The sequence below is a fragment of the Chelonus insularis genome, unplaced genomic scaffold, assembly GCF_013357705.1.
Source record: "Chelonus insularis isolate UGA/USDA-ARS -01 unplaced genomic scaffold, ASM1335770v1 contig_358_pilon, whole genome shotgun sequence".
NCBI lineage: Eukaryota > Metazoa > Arthropoda > Insecta > Hymenoptera > Braconidae > Chelonus > Chelonus insularis.
Genome location: NW_023276522.1, coordinates 11,226 through 26,395, shown reverse-complemented (window position 1 = coordinate 26,395; position 15,170 = coordinate 11,226). Strand labels below are relative to the sequence as shown.

Genomic DNA, 15,170 nt, shown 5'->3' with positions numbered 1-15,170 from the left:
GAGATTTGTCAAAGACGCATTAATTACACGTAAATTCCTGTGTCAAACGCGACATAAAAATTTATTCCACAGTTAATAATTTACGAAAATATTTTTATCATCATTTCTGTAAAATACTGATGCATAATAACAGTGATAGTGATTATAACCTAGATAATCTATTAAAATACTGCTATAAAAAAAAATAATAATAAAATAAACCACGACTTTCGCTTTGTTTCAGGGGCTGCCTTAACTTTCCCTCGTAACACCCATATAATAGTTGATGGCTGCAGCCTCCTGCATCGGAGATAGCAGCTGATATAAACGAGAAAATTGCACATGGAATTACCGTCGTTCGAACAAATCTATTATGTCTACGATGTAATGTAATGTTGAGTTATGAGTGACTTGACAATAGTCTTCCGGCTCACGCAACGGTCTCTCTAACTCAATTTTGTTATATTAAAAGCTGAATATCGTTTAATATTTTTTCTCTTCAACAATAACTACAGTAATAGAAGATAATGATGGATGTTAATGAACTCAAAGCTATTTTTCTAACGAGAGAAATAAGTTTAAGGTAATTTTCAGTTAACCAGTAAAAAGAAATTGACTATATAATGATGAAAGCATCAACAGAATGATCAAATGTTTAAAAGTTCTGTATGTATGCTCAAGTAGACATGGGCGACCGGAATATAATTATTGGCGTGAAAGTAGTGTGAACGAGGTCTTGGTGTAGTTGACTACGTCTAGGGATGCCTAGACAATGCCCGACCTCGTCTAATTACAATTAATTACACTGCTTGACGCGAGAGAAGTGTGTGTGTGTGTGTGCGTCGACAATAGTTTGTCGTGTGGCTAAAATTTCACAAAAGACTTGTTCTTCTTTATTTAAAGTCGAAAATTTCTCGCTAATCTTGTAGGATGATCATTACAATTTCACTTTGCTTCATAAATAATTCGACATTGTTATACATGTATGGATAATCGTTTATGCGATACAATATTTATCTGCCTTTTAAAAGACATATTATTTTCTGTATCAAGAACTCGGATTTTAATGATAATAATTGTAATCGAAATTCACTCAAGACAATTGGAACAGTAAGGCGTTGTATTGTTCCTTCTAAAAGACTGAACGATGATAGAAATTTAAATTTGTATTTTTATATCATAATAAATGAGCTGCAGGCGAAATGTTTTATTGCACTTTCAACAATCATGATTTTCACTATGAGTTGGACTATTTTTCTTCGTGCATAGAATTTATTTAATAAATCATAATAACCTAGTTAATAATTTTTTTTGAATTTTAAAAATTTTACTGAAAAAAACGATATCACTCAATGGCCCAGGTTTTATTGTTTCCACCAGGCTTAAATTTACTACAAAAATATAAACCTTTACAATTCTCCAAGCTGAAGGCCGCACAATACGATTCATCGTATTTCAAAGATACGACCTCTAAAAGTCACACATTAATTGATAAATGAAAAATGATAATGCCTACAGCAACAGGACAATGCCTACAACAAAGCAGTCATACTGCTGCTTCAAACAATCCTGTCTAAGACATTTCTCTCTGTACTCTTTTATCAAGCGAAAATAGAATTATTCAAAATAGTTTTTACGTTGATTGACTGCCTTAACACTGTGATCTGCTTACAATGGTAAAAGCAAACACATTCAGCTAATTCACTTTGAACAAGACTCGAATGGAAAAGTCACATAAATGTACATACAGTTAAGAATGAGCATAACGAGTTGCAAAGTTTTACCGCCCTGACTTTCTCCATTGTCGAACTATAGCTCGATTATATGGTCAGTTGCTGTTTGACGAGAATATAAACATTACGCAACAATAATTTAATAGAAATTATTTCTCATTAATTATAATAATAAAACAATTAGAGCAGCTGAAGTGTCTTAAAAGACCTATTATGTTGGTTTATTTATGTGCCTACTACACCAGCTTCTACTACATTTTCTTTTATATATTTTTTTTATAGATGACTCCAAGTGATGAATAGTTATTAAAGTAAATGTAAAGAAGAAGAATAATAAAAGTAATAAACAGTTAAATAAAGTGAAATATGATGTAAAAATGTCATAATAATTATATGGTAAAATATGTAAGATTAAATATCAATAAGAATATTTGAGAAAATTCACACTCTTGGTTGGTGAACTCTGTCTAAATAAACTCTAGTATTTGACACCGAGGAGAAAATTTATATGAAGGATTTACCAAGTAAACGATAAAGCACCTAACCGTTGACATGAAAACTATAACGCGTGTATCAGTAGATTTATATGTACGATGGTTTGCAACGCGTGTTGCACCAATATTTTTATTTAGTTATTATGAATTGTATATGGACGACAAATCCGTACTTTGTGATGATTATAAATCGTTCTTTCATGTTGTAATGATGAGTTACAGCGATCACGATGCTACATATACCAACGGGAGAGATATATTTATACATATAAATAGTTGATGGAGAAAAAATTTCAATCATCATGGAAACCACTTTACGTCTTATGAAGGCGTCCAGTTTCTATAATCCATATTGGATACCACACTACCATACAGAAGGAAGTGTCTGACGAGAGATATAGGATATAAGCATTCCAGTGGAGTTTCAGGATCCTCCCAGTGTGCACATTGGCGATATGTGAAGAGATATAAAGGTAATTTTCTCCAGCTATAACTTATTCTCTACATTTATGACATACGTTACTCTAAGACCTAATGAATGTTATGATTTTTAAAATAACTTTTATTCGATTGGTATCATCAATGTTAATCGCCAAGCAATCAGAGCGACAAATTTAATCGTTTAAAACCTAGGAATTGATAGTAGGCTGTGATAATCCAGATATGATGATTCAATGCCGTTAGATCCGCCTTTTCTCCACCCTCTGCGTTACCGGAACAAACTGCCGGCGCAAGTCTGCGATTTTTAACGGCCACGCACGAGCCTCCTGATTCCACCCACGCCTGTTGGATCAAAGTATTCAATCGATATATTACATTTGCCTCCATTTCCTCACACCCCAGTCTCAACTCTTGAGACTCGAGCTTTGTAGTATGTCTTATACACGAGATAAACAGAGAGACAGAGAGAAAGAGCAAAAAGAAGAGAATGTAATCGACGGATCGGGCACGCGCGAGCACCCACAATGCTTTACCGTTAGTTAGACACAACTCGAAGGACGGAATCCCAAAGATCGGCCAAAAGGATAGTAAAACTAGTTATCCTATTGAAAAAATTCCATGTGTATACCGGTAGCTAAAAGCCTACCTTTATCATGTACGATTGATGTGGTAGAGTGATGTATATAATATAATGTACCTATATAAAAGATGCTCATCGAAAACTCTGATTCAAAAGATTTAAATCCTTTCAACTTTTGAGAGGACGACTATATAATATTCGAATAAATTGAATAGGAACAATGGGAGGCTTAGAAGATCCACTTGAGGTATTTTTTTTTTGAGGAATTTATACAAGTTCTAGTATTTTTTGTTAGTTGGTGTTGATAATAAAATTATTGAAAATACTATTCTAAATTAAATTTCAGATAAAGTCTTTTTTTCTAAGATTTATTAGTTATTTTTTTTCTTTTTTTTTTGATTAGAATCTATTTCGTGATTAGAATGTTCTATTAAATTGATTTCAATAGACTAATAAATAACACGAATGTATAAAAATAGAAGAAAAAAAAAATTATTAAAGTCTATTGATTTTTCAATTAAAACAAAATGAGTCAATTAGAAATAATTCTTTCTATGTAATGCTTTGAGTTTACAAAATTTATTTCTATCTTATAACTATTTTCAATCAACATAAAATTAAGTAAACATTCATACATCATAAATCTTTATTTAACTCCATGTTTACCGCGACTATATAAAATAATTAACTTAGATTTGCAATATATTGATCTATTTATCCCAACTCGAAGTGGTATTATGAAATCACAATCTAAACAAAAAAATCACAGATTGATATTATATTACATTATTACATTTAATGAAGTAAATACAGTTTCAACTAAAAGATTTTCTACTTTTATGGATTAGCAATTAATATATATATGTACACGCCTCTTTATTTATTGAAGCATAAAACCGGGCAAATTTTACTTTCACCCTGGAATCCCAAATGTCAAGGTGCAGTACACTCAATGGAATTGTATATACGATGTTTTACGCAACAACATGATTTGTATTTAAAATGCATAACAAGAAAATTCATCCGGTTAATTTGTTAACCATTATATTAGAAGATCCAAATCGCTGAGAATCATTAGCTTTTCCTATGTAGTTAGAAGTAATCATATAAAGCGTACTGTAAAAGTTTATAAACTCAATATAAGAATTCATTGAACGTCTCGTACATCAAGCAGTGAAATTGATACGTAATCGGTGGCATTACTCGAGTCACGACTCGAACAGATAGTAAATGGCTTGAAGGGAGTGGCACATACAGTGTATATAATTATACCAGAAAGTAACATATATGTGTGTACAAGAATTTTGACTATAAATATATGCTATTGCTAATAGTCCTCCACAATTACAGACGCTCGACATTCCTCGTAAATAATGAATCATAATTTGTCGACTTTTTGCTATCGCTAAATAATTTATTGTATTGACAAACATTAATTAAATATCGTCCGTACTCTTAGCCGTGGTTGTTTATGATGCAAACATAAAGTGTCCACGGAACTCATAATATCGAACATGTACTCTCTTACGTCTTTCAGGAGAAAGAGAGAGAGAGAGAAATGCGACTTGGAGTAATTATAAATAGAAACGGCGCGACAGCGTGGAACCATAAATTGTCGCTTCGAGATTTAATGTCGGTCGTGCTAAGTCCATGTCGAAGGAGAATTTCATCAAATTTGTAACAATATAATACACCGAGAGTCATGTAATTAGTTGACACTTTACTCGAGACAAATATTTCAAGATTAGTAAAGAGTCGGTATTTCATTTAGATGATATTTATTTTTTAGCATGAAATGAGTAATTGTCTATTCTTTTATGCTATAACGATTTTTGGATTGCAGTACCGGACAGAAGCGGCACTCAGTCACATCTCTGGCATTCTCAATGCGTTTGGCCTTTCTATTTCGGTCCGCCAGTGGAATCCGCGTCGAATTCTATCATCCCGTGTGTAGTGTGTCTCAGTGTACTTATTCGTAGTGCGTGGACCTAACGAAAATCCAAACTCGGTCGCCTCTAACGCGAACGTCTCTTGATCGGTGAACACCCAACCAATTAGTTCGGCAGATACGTTAAATCTGTCGCGACGCCTCGTTGCTCCTTATCCAAGCGACTATTCACCGTCAAGAAATATACATCATATAGTATATTCGGATGTATGTGCATGATGTTTCTCAGTTGAATTTTAAGAAAATATGTGTAATCGTCGAAATTTTATGCTATTTCAATTCGTCGTCTAGATATTGCAGCACCACCAACTTTCCCTGCCCTCAATGTTACTTATTTAGGATACATTCATTAAAGTATAATTAAAGGTTGTACTATTTCTGGATTAATTTATGAATTCCGAACGAAAGCTGGGCTCAATTGCTTGTATATATACTTAGTGACATTATGAAGACACACTGCGCCATTATCCTAATGCTTTTTGCTTTTCACAAACTACTTGAACGCATTTTCTTCTCACACTTGGTTGCTTTCAACCACAACATACTATTCCGAAATATTATGCGCCTACGCATTTGTTACATTTGTAGACAGCAACTAATACTCTACCTAGAGTCCAGCTGTATGACTGATTAATAGTATCCAGTTAATCCACTGCTACTGGATTTAATAAACGCTATATCATTGGGCTATTTCGAATACCGACTCTCATCAACATACAAACAAAATAACTATTCAAGATGTATTACTTTTTTTTTTAATCATCTTCCTCGTATGTAATCTTTATTGTATATCTGTGTTTTGTGTATTGTAGGGAAGTCACGAATGTGGTTAATTTTAACCTGATTTTAGGAATAGATGAGTAGAAAGTCATACTTTCTCAGGTGCATACATGAAAAAATGACTGATTTTTGGAGCTGTAGGAAATCAACTTGGGCTAGAGGATTGACACTTACTGATATTTTTTATCTCGTGTTATCAAAGTGATTTATTATCACCATGCTGTGATAAATGTTTGAGTAAAATAGAAATATTTTTTTAACGGTCTCAAAAAATATTTTGATTATTTGTTGTTTCACAGCATGTTGATTTAATTAAAATCTATAATTCATTTCAAGTTTTATCTTAATTATATATTATTAATAATTATCAAGAATTTAATTATGTTATCTTCATTGCAAAGAGTCATTTAACTACACTTGGAAATTATCTAACCTATTTAAACTATTTAAAAAGCTTCATGATTAGATAGAATAAATCAATAACTCTTTTTCTCATAGAAAAAAATTTGTTTAATTCTTATTAATATTTTACATTTTAAATAAATTCATTGAAAATTTTTTTCACGATTAATGTTAACTCATTCATACACAATTCCTAGACATTTCTATCCATTAAAAAAAAATTTTTTTTATCCTGAAAAATTACCTGTCTGAAAAATTCCATCAAAAATTTCTACGATGACAAAAAAAAATCACCAAAGAATCCTAGCTAAGTGCATTTCTAGAAATGATGAAATATGTAATAACAAAGACTCAAGCATCGAAAGTATGAATTGAAAACTACGTAGTACTTGTATTGTGATCTACTAGAATAGAATACCTTTAACGATCTCGTTTCATGCCCTTTACTCTTTGAAGACATATTTCAGGATAAAGCTACCGTTAGCCACCATATTTGGTTTGGCAGGAACAAGCCTACGCATATTCTGGTCAAAAGAATCCCAAGACAATGCTTTGTTCCAGAAGATTATGTTAATTCGTTAATCCTTCAAGTAATTCTTTGTAGTGATCTTTGCAAGAGTGACTGCCGTCATTTCTAAAGGCGAAAATAAATATATTTCAATAGCTCTCGTTTAGAAAAGTCTCCAAGGACGACTGCGTGTTGTATCGTGGTACAGACCGTATAGATCGACTATGGCGGCAATGTATGTGATGTTTTTGATGCAACTTGATGCACGCTTCCGAGCGTGGATTTTATTACGCTCGTCTGGATGAGTTGAGAGACAGCCGAGAGGCTGTACGTGCGGTAGGTCCAGCTGAGGATAGTGTAAGGCTGGATTATATGTGAATATAAAGTTTATATAAATCGATGATTGAGGATTAATACCGCAGTATATGGCACACGAGTGACGTTCAAGAGTTATATCTGTACCAACCTAGATGTCTTGATACATCATTTATGTTATACTCGTCGACAATTATTGGATGTAATTCAGCAATTTTTAGCTCACCATTATTTTTAAAATTAGCCGACATTTACTCAACCCGTCACATAGAATCGAATAATCGAGGATGAAACTAAAAGATGATACGGAAATAAGATCAGTGGGATGTAACGCACGCGTCCTGTTGGCCTCCCAGCTGTCGTGTCACTTTATATGTACGTCGAAGCTTGAGCCACTTCTATACACTATATACCTTTTATTCTTCGTCTTCAAGCGGTTATTCGCCCTCGCGCACGCACGTGCGTACAAATCCCTACATCCCATCGCGAATCTCTGTCTGTATATGTGCAGGTATATTACGTTTCATAAACACTCTCAAATTACAAATATGTACCTTTCCAATTTTTTACTACGTCACAGGAATGTTTGCTAACTCAATACGTCCTGATCAATGTCTTTTTTTTTTTGTATTATTATTTTTATGTTTAATGATGATTTTTAATAAAAATTTTATTAACACCGAGAATAAAAATAAATATGTATGTGTATATTATTTTATTTTATCTATAATTTTTCTCTAGGGATGAATACATATCGAGAACGAGACATAAATGCCTTGTTCGGCAAAATCCTTGTTGCAAACTTGTTTTTATTCTTCTTGCGTAGAAAACAAGTCACGCGGAACGAGTATACCCGATACGCGCAAAGTGCGAAGTCAAGGAGACGGACATACATTCGTATAAAGAACGTCTTGGCGTGGTTAGACACGAGAAAGAAGCCAACATGGCGTGCTGCAATAATCATCGATGCGCCATACACGCTTCACGACGTCTGTCTGTTCATATATCCATTTATAAACACATATTTACACTCAATCAAATTTTAATTATAATGAATATTGGGCTTATTAAAAATATACTGTCATAATGGTCAATAACATTCCTGTGTTTGTTGATAAACAAAACTTTTTATCCTTTATGTAAATTAAGTAATTAGCACACTATAAAGAGCTTCTCACTTTTTCGTCAATCTACAAAAGCATAATAAAGTCATGATATTGAAATTTTTTCAGGAGGAATACTCCTTTTTGTGATGAGTTTCTGTGAAAGTATCTGATCGAACGGTGGAGATTATTATCTCAATTAATTAGATAATTTGTAAAATTTCTCAACCTTTTTCTAATTCTCTATTCGCTTTAAAGGATAATGAACTGAGTAAGAAAGATAATGACACAGATAGGAAAGCCAAGAGAGTGTTTAAAATTTTTAATGACCACCGCAGGGGAAAGTATGTATACATATAGATATGTAGATGCTATAGTAATCTGATGAACTTTGAATACAGATCACCGATCGTTTTTTAGCGGGAAAACTTTCAGACACTTTGTGTCAGAATAAATCTTTCACCAGCTAAAATATGAACAAGCTGTGGTGATTTAGTAATAGCAAAAAAAAAAATATGCAAAGTAAGCAGTGACTGGTATGCAAAGGTATACATGACATAAGTGAGAATAAATTCTAAGAATCATCCAACAAATTCTAAGTAACTTGTGTGTCATTAGTTTAGTCAAGTTTAAGGTCTCCTAGTGTCTGGACTTTCGTCAACCGTCTCACTTGTGAAGCACTTCTCGGAAAGATCATCTCGGTATGCGCGGAGATGTGATGGCCGTGTAAGCCTGCTGCAGCTGTCGACGAGTCTGTACGCACAGTTGGTACAGTCGTATGCGACCTTGCTCCTGTCCTTTCTCTTCCTAGAGACTATATCTCTTGTTACACGACAATCAACGACAATAATCAACAGAACCGGAAATTCAACAAGGTATTATATACAATGTCCTTCACCTTTGATACTCATTAGCCCTTTCGAAACGTAATTTCTCATTTCAGGGATTCTAATTTGCGGGACCAGAGTAATTGAAAATCTTGCATGATGAGTTGGTTGAGTGGCAAGTAGTAAACATCACCATCAACTTGTTCCAAAAAAGTTTGATTCAATTTTTAGTAATTTAGCAGCAGTGTTGAGCATTGATGAAGCTTCAATATGACAATGTCAATGTAGTGATTTCCAATGATCAATGCTCTTGATGAATCCAAGATGTGAAAATTTTTTTCTGCTATAAAATTTTTTTCCTCGAAGAACAAGTTCAATCATCCAGGTCTAGGGTAAATTGATCTTGAATCTAGTGGATTGAACTCACGCTATAGAAGCTGAGAACTCACTTTCAATGATGTAAAAATGAAAACATGTAATAAAATCTTTCACTTGAAGTTTTAATCAATAGTAATAAATCTTTATCCACTTTATTACTATTATCATTGACATGTTGAAGATTACTGATATGGCTGTCAAACTTGAGTTTCATCAAAATAATCGATAAATTTTAATCCATCCTAGAGTTGACTTTAAGTTAGCTTTTTCGATCAAATAAATTCAACATTTTATATAAAAACTTATGCAACAGCAAGTAAACGTTAGTTTCTTTTTGTTTTTATTTATTACTGAAGGATACTGATTGAAACAATGGGCTTGAATACATCTGTTACTTTGATCAAGGGTTAATGAAGCATTAAGGACTTGACTGAAGAAATGGGAAAAAAATTTCGAGTATTTAGAAAACTATTGCAACTCTGCAAGTGTATATTTTTAACGACCACGCCTTGTATTGTCTCATTCGGTGAACGTCCTTATTTCCACGTGACTACGAGCCTACATAAACGGTCAATAGTCGTCTTATTGTACCGGTTTGGTGTCTTATATATGTACTCATACAAGTCTTGGAATACTCACAATACTCATGATACAACCTCAACGATATTGAGGATTGTGTGGGCGACCATGGAGATGTCCATTTTTTCCTAAAAAAATATTAGATGACGAAAGCTGGTAATAAAAAATCTGTGGAATTTTGGGCGTCAGAAATTTTTAATCAGATAATTAATCAATCGATAACATTAGTAATTCATGACAAGTATAATTTAAAATAGTGATGATATAAATTCTCTGATGTTCTGTTCAATAGTCTGTGAATAATTTTAGATAAGAAGAAAAAACAGTTTCAGTCTATCAATCTCGATTATCGTCTGATCAAGAGGAAAAGAAGATAAAGGATCGATTAGAGGTACTGATCGACCTGCAATTTCTTAAGTGTATTGTATTTCTTTCTTACTCCAATGCAACTTGATTCTTCAACAATCAAGAGACGTCTCTCAGAAGTAGACGTAGGCTCCAAAGTCAGAGGTTTCGGAGTCTCGTGCAATGTTAAAACGCCTCCACGTTCCTTTACAACACGCCACGCGCGAGTTCGCGTGATCGAAAGCCTAAACTTTTTTTATCTGGCGTAATTGTGGGAAGATTCAAGAGGTATAGAGCGTACAGAGGGAGTTGAGAAATCCGGGTGATGAATTTAAAAAATGTTGAGAAAAAGAGTGATTCATTTTTAAAAGAATAAATAAATATATTCAACCAGAACTATAATTATATTGAAATTTTTTTTTCACTGAAACAAAAACATATTTTTATCTGTCTAAAACTTCAGTTTTACGATAATAGTATTCAAGTAAACGAACATTTATTTTTTCAAACCGCCTGAAAGATCAAACTCAAGACAAACTTAACTTTACTGTTCCAGGAATGAATATTTTATAAAAATTTATCTAATTGCAAAAAGTTTGTTGAAAGCCGGCAGTTTAACTAGTTGAGGTCATAGTTGACCGTTGGCTGATTAAATGGTATAACTTTCTCTAGTCTGCAAACGTGTTTGGTATACTGTATAATATAAAGTACATAATAAGAGAACAGAACAGAAATCGGCGTACGCCAAGTATATTACGTTAACTGTTTGAACTAGTAGAATCTCTGGAAATACAAGTATTAGATAAGATAAGTTGGTTAAAAAGCTATTGTTACGTCTTGCACACCAAGGAATCAGTTGAATTATACAAATGCTCAATGATTATTGCTCTCAAACAAACTGTAGGAGTTATTCTATCATTTTTTTTTCTCTAATAGTAATGTAATAGAAGTACACACCCGGCTAGGTCACGAGTCATGATAAATTAGCCGTCGAGACAAATGCCTAGCAAAGCAAAAGAGTTGAGAGTTTGCAATGCGGCCTTTCATTTCATAAAATTATTACAAGTGTCCTCGAGGCAAGTCACGATATTTTACAAAAATACAGTGTAATAAAAGTACCAACATCATGTCTAAATTAAAGTATAATCAATTATTTTCTTGCTGCCTTTTGATTACTCGTCTACTAATGAATTTATTTCTTTATATATTGTATTATGTCTATTAATTTTATGGTTGCATCATTTTGCATTCATGATTCCAGAGCTAACAGTAGCTTGAGTATAGTTATATACTATTGTAATAGTCTGACATGAGTCATATTTTACACTATTTTGCAAAACTACTCTAAGACATTCAATAGAAATTAACATTTTATTTTAAATAAAACTCTTTGTCGAAAAAAGCTTCATGAATATTGAACCAGATCACGCAACTGGATTATTCTGCTTTCTAACATTCTTAATATTTACATAACGCATTTGTCAACTTGTTTAGCACAGAAGTTTTGGAATATTTTACAAGATTTTTTAGTATTGTGCAATTTTACATAGTGATACACATAACTGATGACATATGTGTCAGTGTTTGGTAATATAAAGAGTTTTTTGTAGACTTACCAGTGTTGAAATGAAATTCTGTTCATCACTGAAGACAATGTCTTAGTCCGAAATAAAGATCAGGGCCTCTATCACTTGTAAATCAAAAATAGAATGGATTATTCTTCATCACATCAATAGTTTTGTCATAAGTTTCTTTGATTCAACACATCACTTTCACAAAATCAACATGTACAATGAACAGAAGTAACTCTGGCTTTCTAACTCTGTTACAGTCTTAGTTAGAACTGTAATTTATTTGACTTGGTAAAAAATGACATTCATTTCACTCAAATACTTTTGTATCTTTTAATTATAGAGTTGTCATTGTTTGTATTATTAATTGTATTCACTTAAAAAATCACTTTCAAAACGTACATCTGAGCTACTTGAATTACATATAAAAATAACTTCCATTTTTTCTTTATATTGATACTGACATTCAAAACTATATTATTTATTTGATATATTACTTATTACTTTAAGAGAAACTAACGTAAATAACTCAATTATTCAATTAGATGCCTTGTTTCTTTTTAAAATAATGTTTAAACAAAGCTTTATAGATATTGGAGTAAAGATGTTGGACAGTAGCATCTTATTGTCAATGATGCTATCCTGAACATCATGGAAAATACAACTTAATTATTAGTAATTATACAGAAAATATTTACATCTAGATTAGTTTTACATATTTATTTAGTTTTAATAAAAGTATAACAAGATTTTTTATGCTTTTACATGCATTTTTGGAAGGGATGTTTCCAAACGACTATTTACTGCGTAGAACTCTCTAGCAACTGACGCTGTGTAGTTAGAGAATTTTATTTTATCGATAGAAACAAAAATACCGACTGATGTTCATCGCATTACCGACTGTAGAGTTTTATTTGCGTCGGAAAAATTTATAACTACTAGATGGCGCTTGCGGTATTGAATTCGCCTTCGTTTGTTAATTCGCCATTTTGAATAATTTGTTGTGCGTCACCGCCATATTTACAACAAACTCTCAACAAGTAGCAGAAATTAGAAATTTCTTTAGGCTCAATTTTTGCAGTATCTACACAATGGTTGACGATAAAAATGGTACAGAAATGCTTACTGATGCAGAGGCAGAGTTATATGATAGACAAATTCGTCTTTGGGGATTGGAATCACAAAAAAGGTCTGTGTAACTCTCTTCCAACCTCAAATTTGTACCGGTTTGATTATTATGCTGTTACACTATAATCAATTTTATTTATAGATTACGCCTGGCTAATGTTCTTATAATTGGAATGAATGGATTTGGTGCCGAAGTAGCAAAAAATATCATTCTTGCTGGTGTTAAATCAGTTACTTTTTTAGACCACAGAAATATCACGCCTGAGGATTCATGTTCACAGTTTTTAGTTGATAGAAATGATCTAGGAAAAAATGTAAGGCTATTAATATTTTATTGATACCACATTATTCTATTATGCCTAAAAAATAAGATATAATTGAAATTGCATCATTATAGAGAGCAAAAGCATCTGTTGCAAGAGCACAAAATCTGAATTCCATGGTTGATGTAAAAGCTGATGAATCAGAGGTTGACAGCAAACCTGAAGCCTACTTCCAAAATTTTCACGTTGTGTGTGCATCTGAATGTACAATTACGCAATTAAAGAAGATCAATAACATTTGTAGAAAATTTAACATTAAATTTTTCGCTGGAGATGTATGGGGGACTTTTGGATATACATTCGCTGACTTAAATACTCATGAGTATGTCATGTAAGTAAAATTTTACATTTGTGATCATTATAAAAATATTCCACCGATTGTCAACGTAATTTACAATGTTCTAGGGATGTGACACAAACTAAAAAGTCAGATGACTCATCTGATAACAAACAAAGAATGGAAAGTTTTGTCATTACCGTAAAAAATAAACAAGTTTTTGTACCATTTGAAAAAATTCTTCATGCTAAGAAATTACCTAAAGATTCTGAAGTTTATCACCTATTTCAAGGTGAGTTTATGAAGTTTATAATTATTTTAAAAGTTTTCAATAACTTACAAACTTTATTATTTATTTTTATTTTTTTATCAAGTTATGTTAAATTATCGTGAAAAACATGGGAAAGATCCATTACCCAGTGACCGAGACAATAATCTATTGTTGGAAGAAGCTAAACCAATTATTGAGGAATATAATCTAGGGGATAGTATTAATCATCTACTTGAGTAAGTACAAATACAAATTTTTCCTTAAATTTCAATCATATTTTTTTTTATCATGATGAATAAGCTTCTATTGTCTGTAATGAATTTTAGTTATAGAAATTATTTTTTTTGAAATTTCAGGGGAGATCTTTATGCTCAAGTTAGTCCAGTATGTGCCATAGTTGGTGGCGTAATGGGCCAAGAAATAATTAAAGCGGTATCCCAAAAAGAACCTCCTCATAATAATTTATTCTTATTTAATCCACAAACATTTTGTGGAAAAATATTGCGGCTTGGACGTTTGTCTTAAGCTGATAAAAGAGTCCTAGAATCCTGATTCCAGTCCCTCAGGTAATATTTTCTACTGTCAAATAATTTACGGAAAAATAAAATTTTCTGTTTTTTAATATTCGGAGAAAAAATGTCTGATTATCAAACTTACATTAAGTAAATCTCACAGTTATTTACATAATACAAAGCGAATTGTACAGCATTCTTCAGTAAATAATTGATTACGACTACGATTCATAGTGTCATGTTATGTTATCTGTCGGTTTATCTATCGAGCTTCTGGCTTAGTGGTATTTACCGTGAGTCAGAGTAAAGAATGTTATAACCCTCACAATCTTGTAGAATTGCTCAGGTATATTTTACTAGATCGATAACGACACGTTAATGCTTTAGGAATGTTAATAAAAAAGCACTGCTATAATCACACACAAAGACTTACCCTGAAATATTATATTACCCGTCACAAAGTTTTTTAAATCATTCCGAACACTTTTAACACCTACCATACTTAGCACAGGGACAATAAAATTGGGTAAAATGATATTTTAGTAATGATAAATGACTGTTGGTGTCGTTAAAGTTAAACAATATGAAGCGATTTTAAAAACTTATGTTGAAATAAGGAGAGTAAAAAGAGTAATGAAAGAGAGATTTAAGGACACAGTCGTAAAGTGTGTGGTTA

General features: G+C 32.3%; 1 protein-coding gene across 1 annotated transcript; it reads left to right on the top strand.

The window, feature by feature from the left end:
- The first annotated feature begins 12,996 nt into the window (after positions 1-12,996).
- Aos1 (activator of SUMO 1) lies at positions 12,997-14,914 on the top strand. Its single transcript, XM_035083417.1, has 6 exons — positions 12,997-13,172; positions 13,254-13,425; positions 13,509-13,765; positions 13,840-14,003; positions 14,086-14,218; positions 14,339-14,914. Exons 1-6 carry the CDS (start codon positions 13,075-13,077, stop codon positions 14,505-14,507), a joined length of 993 nt encoding a protein of 330 aa, XP_034939308.1. The 5' UTR covers positions 12,997-13,074; the 3' UTR covers positions 14,508-14,914.
- Positions 14,915-15,170: the final 256 nt, after the last annotated feature.